The sequence below is a fragment of the Schistocerca piceifrons genome, chromosome 2 (genome assembly GCF_021461385.2).
Source record: "Schistocerca piceifrons isolate TAMUIC-IGC-003096 chromosome 2, iqSchPice1.1, whole genome shotgun sequence".
NCBI classification, from domain to species: domain Eukaryota; kingdom Metazoa; phylum Arthropoda; class Insecta; order Orthoptera; family Acrididae; genus Schistocerca; species Schistocerca piceifrons.
Window position 1 is genome coordinate 702,621,216 of NC_060139.1, and position 12,116 is coordinate 702,633,331.

The 12,116-nt window shown below is 38.5% G+C and overlaps 1 protein-coding gene across 4 annotated transcripts in view; it reads right to left on the bottom strand.

Moving 5' to 3' along the window:
* Positions 1–12,116, bottom strand: part of LOC124778022 (E3 ubiquitin-protein ligase CBL-B-B) — a 184,124-nt gene that overhangs the window by 156,294 nt on the left and 15,714 nt on the right. For all 4 annotated transcript variants that reach the window (XM_047253601.1, XM_047253604.1, XM_047253602.1 and 1 more), the window contains exon 3: positions 9,059–9,190. In XM_047253601.1, coding sequence (XP_047109557.1) covers positions 9,059–9,190 — 132 coding nt within the window. The remainder of the gene's footprint in view (positions 1–9,058; positions 9,191–12,116) is intronic.

Genomic DNA, 12,116 nt, shown 5'->3' on the forward strand with positions numbered 1-12,116 from the left:
GTTTGCCCGAGTCCATTTATAGCTGGGATCGAACTGGCTTTAAAGTTGGACAAATACTCAACAATAGTATTCATTTCTGCAGGAGATGGCAAAAGTCTAGATAATGGCCAAGGCAAACTTATATGTTTCTTGCTGCAATGTTGTCAATGGTCGCCATGACGTGATGGGATTGAAAGGGGGCTGTCAACTGGTTCTACACAGCCCATGAGAGAGTAGTACGCAAGGGATATGTTTGGAAGCAGACAGACATTGTAACATTCTCACAACATTATAGAAGCAAAATCTGATATGTACTCAGAGAAAACAGCAGTGTTCTCAAGTAGCACTGTAACGACAATAGCAACATATTTGGAAGAAACAGCCAAATATTTGTGACAACAAATATACCGTATTTACTCGAATCTAAGCCGCAGTTTTTTTCCGGTTTTTGTAATCCAAAAAACCGCCTGCGGCTTAGAATCGAGTGCAAAGCAAGCGGGAGTTCTGAAAAATGTTGGTGGGTGCCGCCACAACTAACTTCTGCCGTTGCATATATGTAGCGCCACACAGGCATGCTTTGTAGGCACGAAGATAAATACTGGCACCAAAATCTCTGCGTCAGTAAATAAATTTAAAAAAAAAAGTGGAAGACGAGGCTTTTTCCTCCGCCCAGAGTTTCGACCACTGCGTTTTGGTACATTATCCAACGAAGTAAATACAAATTCTGTATTGTTGATCTTCGAATGTAGCAGCATTTCAATGTACTACGAAAATCCGACTGGCAAGACTGTTTGGGATGTTTGTCAATATGGCCAACTCTACATTCTGAATTTTTTCCTACCTGTGAGAAGAGATGGTTGCTAATAGGAGCTTTTATGAATTGTGAATCACATGTAGTATTCTCTTCGCCATAAGATTAATACGAATATAAACATTTTGCCATGTATTGTTTCACGTTTGCTACTATCTCATTTAAATCCTGTCTGCCTAATAAACTACGAAACTAGAGTGAGACAACAGCAAACGCGGAAGAATATACATATCATGTCATGTTTATATTCGTATTATTCTTATGCCTGATAGTGATACAGTCAGAAATGAAGCACGGCAACTGACTAGATTTTTAAATCTAAGATGACTCTAATTTCTGTGCAGAATGTAATGAACTAAAGAGGCGCCTGCAAAGATTTTCAAATGGAGAAAAATTTTCGCTAAAATTTCGTTCAGAACATCATCTATCATACGCAGTCTATTATTTGGTTCTTGTTGATCATTATCAAAGAAAGAAGTAGTGTAAGTAACAACAAATGTTTCGCTAATGAGACGACTCCTCTCTATTTTTTATTTGTAAGCGGCGGTAGCGCACACAAAAGCAAGCCACGCCGCGAGCGGCGACAGGCCGTAAACACGCACTATCAGAATGCGACAAACAATGCATGACACAGTACAGTAATGCATTTTCAGCTTAGAGTGACGTAAACACCTATAAGAAAGAGAACGGCACTTATGAGATCGAAGAAAAATAAGCAATCAATTCAAGCCAGACGAAGCACGTGAAAAAGGAAGGATATCCGTATAAATACGGACGGAGCGCGTGACGCGTAGCAATGGCTACCTGGTAAACCGTAACTGCTAAGCTTACGACTCGAACCAAACTACTGCAGCTGTATCGTCATTCATTCGACTTAAATTGTGTCTCACTTTACAACTAGGCGAACTTTGTTTCGATTTGGAGGTGCGACCTAAAACTTTTCTCTCCCCTTGAATTTAGAGTCTCAAATTTCAGGTGCGGCTTAGATTCGGGAAAAATTTTTTTCCTTGATTTTGAGTCTCATTTTTCAGGTGCGGCTTAGATTCGAGTAAATACGGTATAAATTTCACAGCTGTGTTATTAGGATGACGATGATTTAAAATAGTGACACTACTGACTACAGGGCTAGTAAGCAAAAATGGTAGAAAAGAAAATGGTCCGAAAACTAATGTAAACCACTTCTTTTATTTCATTTTAATTCTCCAGGTATTATTAAAATGCAGACAATCAATAAATGGCATGAGTTTAGAATAGGTATAACAACTTTTTGGCAGACATTTCATGTAAATAAAACCGTTTGTAGTTTTAATGAGTCAGAAGATACTAAAAATAAATTTTTCTCAAGAAGCCTCTTAGAAAAAGGGGGTTGGGAGGTCATTTTAAATTCAGGACTGTCTTCTATTCGAGTAAATGTAGTAAAGACGAACATGAAAAGGAATTTAATTTCAGCGAGAAGAAACAAAAACTTTTTAGGTTTCCCAATGACATTGTAATTTTGCCAAGCACATAAGAGTCCAGCTGAATGGAATGGATGCCTTGAAAAGGGATAACAGAATATCAACAAAATTAAAACAAGGGCATAGAGAGCAGTCGAATTAAATCAGCTGATGCTGAGGTAATTACATCAGTAAATAAGACACCATACGTTTTAGAATTTTGCTACTTGGGTAATAAAATAATTGATGATGGCTGAAATAGTGGGGAATCTAAAGAGAGTGTGGGAATAGCACGCAAAAAATAATTTTATGAGTTGTATTCAGCTAGAAGATTTTAGACAATATCATCCATAAAATTGGTGCACGAAAATGTTTCAAAATTTGGCTTCTTACAGGGGGTGTCTGGGAAGTAGGGATGGGTATTAAAGTGCTATTGAACTTAAAAATTTCTGATAATATAATTTTTTTATGAACACATAAGTAACTAACTTCTCCCATTTATGTGTAAAAAACTATATCTTCCATATCACCACTCAAGGCTCTGCAGCAACCAGCAATGCATTCGCTGAAGTTCTCGATGACAAATTCACAAACATGTGGTGGAATACCGTTAATAACCCTTTTATTTTCACTCTTCAATTGTTGTATTGTTTGTGGTTTGTTCATGTACATTTTTGATTTCACAAATCCCCACAAAAAAGATCACACAGCATAAGATTGCATGATTTGGTAGGCCACTCCTGGCTGCCTCACAAAGAGAGAATTTTTTGAGGAAACTATTCATTCAGCAGAGCAATCAGGATGTGCAATAAGTAACATAATATTGCTGAAACCAAAAATCATGTTTCATCAATAAGAGGGAAAAACCAATCAGAAAGCATGTTTTGGTAATGGTCGCCATTCACAGTAATGGCAACTCCCACATTACTTTCAAAAAGTACAGGCCCACAACTAACACTACAAAGTCTTGTGTTGTGGATGATTTCACCTTCCACAGTCACCCGTGGATTTTTGTTACACCAAATTCTGCAGTTCTGCTAACTGACGTACCCACTGAGGTGGAAGTACACCTCATCTGAGAAAATTATTCCTTTTGTGAAGATCTCATTCTTCACTTGTTGAGCCAAGACCCATTGGGCAAATTGATGTCTGTTTCCATGATATGCTGGCTTCAACTCTTGTGTACGTCTAATCTTGTACACATGCATTTCCAGATCTTTTGAAACAATTTCACTGAGTGAAATTGGTGATAAATTCAATTGTTGAGCTCGTCGGCGAACCAATTTTCTGGGACTTATTGTCACATTGCCATGCTTGATAGCAATGTTTTCTCATTTTTGAACAGAATGCAGTCATCCTGTTTCCTTAACGTTTGAAACAGAACCCGTGGTCTCAAACTCCCAGATCAACTTCCAAACCTATGATCGGTTTTAGCAGCATTGTGTCCAAAAGTCACACGCAATTCATGAACGGTTGCCATGGGACTTTCACTGTTTTTGAAATAACATTTTATCGCTTGGATATGTTGCTCAGTTGTCATCTGCATCATGACGAAAATAAATGTCAAACAACAATGCTCACCACACAAAAGCTATCAGACTACTAGTGGGAAGGATCACAGATTGCAAACATGAAAAAACCACAGCTGCCAACCATCATAGGACAAAATGGTGCACTATTCAAATTCGTCCTTGCTTTCTGGACACTCATTATCTTAGGAAATGAAGGCATAATGAATAACAAACATGAAACTTTGCATGTAGTAATCCAACATAGGTTCTCAAATAGAAAGTTTCATTTATGTACTTTACAATACAGAAAAATTAAGTGCAAAGTAAAGATTTTGTAAAAAGATTTTAAAAAATGTGTTTTCTGCAAAGAACTATATTCTGTACTACTTCCCAAATTGTGTGCATTAGAAAGACCTTGATTTTAATCACATAAAAGTGTATTTCATTACCAAACATGTGCTACAATGTTATCTCATTTGATTTGAAGTTGGACACGAGAATCACTGGAAGAAAAAACATTATCTTCTGATCCTTATATCTCACAGAGTAACGCATGTCGAACATGAAACTTAATACACAATAGGTCAGTAGCACAAGGATGTGGAATACAAATTTTCATTCACCCACTATTTTCCAATAATCTACAAATTTGTTGAAAAGATGACAATTTTTGTGGAAAGGTGTAAAAAAGGTATATTTGACACTCCTTTTACACATACCATTTCCTATTTAAGCTTCAAAACCAGTCTCACTAAAAAAAAAAAAAATGTTTTAAGACTACCCAGAACATAGGTTTAATTTTCAACATGGGCCAACAAGCAAATTTAAGGGAACGTACCACAGCAACAGGCTACACTGCAGTAACCTGTTGTCTATGTTTCACTGCATTTGATTTTTATTTTTAAATTCACAAGTACACTGAAGATCCAAAGAACATGGTATGCCTGCCCAATATCGTACAAGACCCAGTGAGCACGCAGAAGTGCCGCAGAATGACGTGACATGGACTCGACCAATGTCTAAAGTATTGCTGGAGGGAATTGACACCATGAATCGTGCGTGGCTGTCCATACACCCGCAAGAGTACGAGGGGCTGGAGATCTCTTCTGAACAGCACATTGCAAGGCGTCCCAAATATGCTCAATAACATTCATGTCTGGAGAGTTCGGTGGTCCACGGAAGTGTTTAAACTCCAAAGAGTGTTCCTGGAGTAACTCTGTAGCAATTCTGGACATATGTGATTTGCATTGTCATGCTGGAATTGACCAGTTCTGTCGGAATGCACAATGGACACGAATGGATGCAGGTGATCAGGCAGGATGTCACCTGTCAAGAGTCATATATAGACGTATCGGGGGTCCCATATCACACCAACTGCACAAGCCCCACAACATTACAGAGCCCCCACCAGCTTGAACAGTCCCCTGCTGACATGCAGGGTCCATGGATTCATGTTGTCTCCATACCCACACATGTCCATCCACTCAATACAATTTCAAATGAGACTTGTCGGACTAGGCAACATGTTTCTGGTCATCAACAGTCCAATGTCTGTGATGATGGGCCCAGATGAGGTGCAAAGTTTAGTGTCGTGCAGTCATCAAGGGTACACAAGTGGGCCTTCGGCTCCGATAGCCCATTTCGATGATGTTTCATTGAATGGATCACATGCTGACACTTGATGGCCCAACACTGAAATCTGCAGCAATTTGTGGAAGGGTTGCACTTCTGTCACATTGAACGATTCTCTTCAGTCATCGTTGGTCCCATTCTTGCGAGATCTTTTTCCGGTCGCAGCGTCATCGAAGATTTGATGTTTTACCGGATTCCTGATATTCACGGTACACTCTTGAAATTGTCATACGGGAAAATCCCCAATTCTTCACTACCTCAGAGATGCTGTGGCCCATCGCTCATGCGCCAACTATACCAACTATAACAACACATTCAAATTCACTTCAATGTTGATAACATGCCAGCGTAGCAGCAGTAACCAACCTAACAACTGCGGTAGACACATGTCTTATGCAAGCATTGTCGACCGCAGTGCCGTATTCTGCTGTTCTGTATTTCAATACATAAGCCTATACCAGTTTCTTTGGCGCTTAAGTATAGTATCTCACTATATTGGGTTTGTACGTATTCTTCATCTAGGTTCCCAAGCCTCACATTTGGTTTCTTGGTTTGGATTCCAAAGCCTTGTCTGCTTATGAAGGCAATTGTTAAGTACCTTATCTCTGATTCTCAAATCTGTAAGAGCATCTTTCACATGTGGAAAGCAAAAAGTAATATCAATTTTGCATTTATCTTCTCAACATTATGATTTATATTTTCCAAAATTTTTGAACCACTCTGCAGTTCATTTTCTGGAAATGATACCATCAGCCAATAATACTGATGGAACAGATCACCTGGAAATAAAATGAGTTTCTGGTACCCAACAAGCATCCTGTCTTTCGGGCAAATAAAATGAATGAGTCAAGTCTTGAGGACGCATGAACATTACTGGTGTCCCATGTTGTTTTGTCGATATCTCAGTGCCACAATGCTGAGAAGTTTAAAATCTAAATTGATATTACTTTTTGTTTGCCGAAGGAACAGAACTTAAAATGTCTCCCATGTATGGGAATATACAAAATGAATGTATGAGAGCAGGTTGTAGACACATGGCTGATGACATGGGAATTTGGGTTTGGCCGAGAGTCATGATCAGACAGCCTAATGGTAAGGCAACTTCCCACGATGACCTTGGTGTGTGACAAATTTCAACTTGATAGATCCAATCAATCCTGAGAAAACTGGCTTTTTATAGTCAGACAGACAGACAGACAATAAAGTGCCCACATAATGGTTCCATTTTTACCAGTTGAGGTACAGAACCCTAAAACAGTAAGTAAACTGTTTATTATTTCAAAAGTAATCATTATAACCATTAATACATTTATCCCAATGTGAAACAAGACAATCACTGCACTCATGAAAATATGTTTGCAGTTGCCTACAGAGGCACGATTGTACCTCATGTGTGCACCTCTTCATCCACAGCAAATCGACGGTCATGAATGTCATTTTCAGGGCTCCAAAAATAAGGTAATCTACTGGGTAGAGATCAGGAGTGTATGGGGGATGTGTAAGAACTTCCCAGCAAAACTTCTGTAGTTTGTTTTGATTACACTGCAAAAGTTTCACTGGGCAGGACATACACATCCCCCATACAGTTCGAATCTCTCCTCGTGCAATTTTCATCGTTTTTGAGCCCTGAATAATCCTCGTGCAATTTTCATCATTTTTGAGCCCTGAATAACAACATTTGTGGCTATCAATTTGTTTTGGATGAAGAGCTGCACTCACGAGTACAATCTTAGTCCCGAAGACAATCACAAATATTTTTCCATGACGGCATTTACTGCCTTGTCTCACAGAGGGATAAATGAATTACCAGTTAAAGTAATTACTTTTGAAATAATAAACAGTTTAGTTACTTTCTTCCATCTGTCTCATTTTCAGCTGCAGTTTTGTCTGTTCAGGTTAATCTCTGGAACAACTGTAGGAATTTTAATACTGCTGTCAGTAATAGACAGACTGATTCATGAGAAAGGTTTGAGTATTCAATTTATAAATATTTAATGGAAATTGGCTGAAGTATGATGAATTAAAGTCCCAGCTCACAGGTACATGACAGAATTCATAAATTCCAGACAACAGGTTCAGTTCACAATGCACCATGAACTGGTATGCCCACAGTTTTCACAAACTGGTATGTCCACAATTTTAAGAGAATAGAAGCTTGACAATATTTTTTACATCATGTTGTGAAGTCCATCAGAACCAGTGAGCAGATTATCACAAGAGGGTAAAGTCTCTCATACGACACCACATACGGCTGCAACCAAAAAATGGGAATGTGATCCGTATAAACTTACTGCTGTGCAACAGTTACATTGTATGGACCATGTGGAATGAACAACGTATTGTGAATGGTTTCAGTGATATGGAGTTGGTGTTTTACATTGAACCTTTTTCACTGATGTGGCTTGGTTTCACCTATCTGGCTACATTCATTCTGAAAATTCATGAATTTGGTCATCAGAAAATCAACATGCTCAAGTGCAACGCCATTCCAAGCAGGGAAAGTCGAAATGTGGGTTGCAATAACGCAAGTGTGAATTATAGGGTCAATCTTTGAAACTACCGTCACTTTCGATGTCTATTGTTCCTATATAGTTCATGCATTTATTGCCCTGATGAATGAAAGTGAAAGCACTCATTCACTTCTCCAACAAAACAACGCTACTGCTCATACAACACATCAGTCCTTACAACTTTTAAATTAAACCTTTGGAGGCAGAGTAATTACGAAAGATCTCTGGCACCCACACTCACTGGATCTGTCTCCGCCTAACTATTTCCTTTGGGGGTGTGGCTAAGACATTTGTGTATCAAAATAACCCAAAGACAACAGATGAACTGAAGACAGCAATAATTGATACCTGGATTCGATTACAAGTGAAACATTGGTAAATGTGTCTGTAAATAACTGTAAACATGTTGAACTATGCCTTCAACTATGCCAACTATGCATTTCCCACACATACTGTGATATTGGAAAGTACAGTGTATTTTATTTTAAATACTATGATTAATTACTTTCATTCTTTTAATTGTAATAATGTTGAATTCCATCTTCCAACGTAATTGGAGCCACCACCAGTGAATTCGAGCCCCTACCTTCCACAGCGATATGAATGGGCTGCCAACCTTATGTGCCCTGCAAGACAAGACCGGCAGAGCTCACTGCTGCGGAGAGACTTCATAGACACACTGTATAAGATGTAACAGATATTTGTAAGATAGATATTTCGCATTCTTTTAAATTTATATGCCAAATAAATTACAAATACTAGGATTGTCGAAATTGAACAATTCATTTTTCTCTTACTGTAATGTACAATGTTGTATTTGTGATCAAAGGAAGTTTGTAGACTTTCATCCGGACCTAATTTAGTAATTGCTATTCATTGGCAATGTGTACAAGAAATTCAGATTTAAAATATGGCATTCACCTACCAATAACCCATTTAAAGTAATATCAACCAGTAACAGTATGAGCATTATAATAACAGGTGTCAAGGATTAGGAAGCTGAGACACTTCTGGGTAAATTTCTCAAACAAAAAAAAAAAAGGGAGGGAGATACTGCATCACTTCTGTAGAGTTTGCAAAGACAGACATTGAAGACTACTGTATCCAAAGCATTACTTTTCCAGTAGGGTTCTCAAATTCCTCATGAATTCATAATACAAAAATACTTCATATAATTACCTTCCAGGCTTATTGATATATTTTTGTAACCGAGCCTTCACTTCATCATATGTCAGAAATGCCACATAGCCAGGATGTGTTACTGCCAGGATTTGCCAGTTCCTAAGCAGTGTGTTCCAAGGCTGAAATAACCTGTTTAAAAAAGAAAATACACTTGAGTACATTTATTACAACAGCTATGAAACTACATCCTTGGGACAGTATTTAAGCCTGCATAGAAGAATATGTAAAATTAGCTCTGAACTGACACTTCTCTACTTCCTCCCTACACAAACAGGTTATCATTCTCATATCATTCCACTTGATACTCCAAATATTTCTTGATGTGCAATTACTATGGCAAATAGCAGTGAATTTAAGATTAAAATTCTTTCAACTATTGCTTTCTTCCATTAACTATGTTTCATCCGTTTTGGTGGAAGTTCATAAATGTTGTCGTCTACACTACTATGTTCACAAATTAAATAAGAAATGAATAAAACAACAGAAAGTGAACCAAAGTTCAATTATAAAGATATCTATCAAAGATAATTGTTGTTCGCCCACCTCCAGATTATTGTAAATTCTTAAATGTCACATGCTCTTGCATTAAATTTTTTGCCACAGTTAAAAGATATTTTCAGTAGCGCATGGGCATCACTACATCACTTGAGTGGTACTGATTCTAAAGAAAAAATGGTTAATGTATTTACTTATTACCACACAGTGCTAGAATTTTATATATATATATATATATATATATATATATATATATAGACACACACACACACACACACACACACACACACACACACACACACACAAAATCCAAGCTTTCGCAACAAACTGTTGCCTCATCAGGAAAGAGGGAAGGAGAGGGGAAGACGAAAGGAAGTGGGTTTTAAGGGAGAGGGTAAGGAGTCATTCCAATCCCGGGAGCGGAAAGACTTACCTTAGGGGGAAAAAAGGACGGGTATACACTCGCACACACACACATATCCATCCACACATATACAGACACAAGCAGACATATTTAAAGACAAAGAGTTTGGGCAGAGATGTCAGTCGAGGCAGAGGCAAAGATGTTGTTGAATGACAGGTGAGGTATGAGTGGCGGCAACTTGAAATTAGCCGAGATTGAGGCCTGGTGGATAACGGGAAGAGAGGATGTATTGAAGAGCAAGTTCCCATCTCCGGAGTTCGGATAGGTTGGTGTTAGTGGGAAGTATCCAGATAACCCGGACGGTGTAACACTGTGCCAAGATGGGCTGGCCGTGCACCAAGGCATGTTTAGTCACAGGGTGATCCTCATTACCAACAAACACTGTCTGCCTGTGTCCATTCATGCGAATGGACAGTTTGTTGCTGGTCATTCCCACATAGAATGCGTCACAGTGTAGGCAGGTCAGTTGGTAGACCACGTGGGTGCTTTCACACGTGGCTCTGCCTTTGATCGTGTACACCTTCCGGGTTACAGGACTGGAGTAGGTGGTGGTGGTGGGAGGGTCCATGGGACAGGTTTTACACCGGGGGCGGTTACAAGGGTAGGAGCCAGAGGGTGTATGTTTTTTGTGTGTATGTTTGTGTTTGTTTGTGTGTCTGTCGACCTGCCAGCACTTTCATTTGGTAAGTCACTACATCTTTGTTTTTAGATATATTTTTCCTACGTGGAATGTTTCCCTCTATTTTATATATATATATATATATATATATATATATTATATATATATATATATATATATATATATATATATATATATATATATATTGACTTACCGAACAAAAGCGCTGGCAGGTCGATAGATACACAAACAAACACAAACATACACACAAAATTCAAGCTTTCGCAACAAACTGTTGCGTCATCAGGAAAGAGGGAAGGAGAGGGAAAGACGAAAGGAAGTGGGTTTTAAGGGAGAGGGTAAGGAGTCATTCCAATCCCGGGAGCGGAAAGACTTATCTTAGGGGGAAAAAAGGATGGGTATACACTCGCACACACACACATATCCATCCACACATATACAGACACAAGCAGACATGCAGCTGAAATGTGCCCCAGATCAAAGACTATCCAAAGACAGTAAACTGAAGTTGATGAAATGGCCTCAAAGCAGGCGTTTTTTGATTACAGAATGTTGCCAACAGACAACTGCACAGCCCATCAGTCACGTTTAATCTTTGGGACAAGTGCTAGCTGATACAGGTGAACCAGTTCCAGAAGTTAACAAAATGGCTAAAATTTTGGGAAGTCTGCCAGGGAAATTCGGAAATTTTTCATCTGCATGGGGCTCATACTGAAGATCAACAAATATTAGAAAATTTTACTTCGAGATTACTGAAAGAGTAACAGAAACTTTAAAAGTGTGATGAAATGTCAACAGGATTCACAGCAACTAATGTGGGAAAAATAAGTAAGTTCAATTCAAGGATATCAATTAGTCTAACATGGTCAGTAGAAAAGATATTGAATGTTGTTATGTCACAAATGGGATCAGTTTAAATCGAAGTGCAGCAAACTTTTAGCAAAAAAAACAGCTTGAAAACTGATACTACTAAGCAGCAGACTATAAGAAGAACAAGCAAATATTTGTACTTTAGGTCATGAAAATATTTGGTTAACTGATAGTGCTGCATCGAAAGATAGGATGTCACACAGAGAGACTGGTTCAACACTTTTGATCCCATTCAATATGATGACTCTTGTTCAAATTGGAGACAACTCCACAGTTATGGTAGAAGGCATTGAATCCACTGAATTACTGTGTTTAGCTGGCAGAAAATGGAAACCTTGCACTCTTGGAAAACTCATTTTACATTCCTAAGCTAAAGAGAAATGTATTTTAAGTGTGTGTGTGGGGGGGGAGGGGGGGGGGGAGAAAGAAAGGAAAGAAAGAAAGAAAGAGGAATGAAAGTTATTTTCGACAACTAGTGAATGGAAGTTCGCAAATTCAAGTCTAGTTGCAGCAGGAATTAAGATGGACAATCAGTGTTCTCAAATGATGGTTAAACGTACAGATGAACTAAAAGCAAATACTGCTTCCTTGGATTCCCCAATGATCTGGCATAGGAGACTTGGACA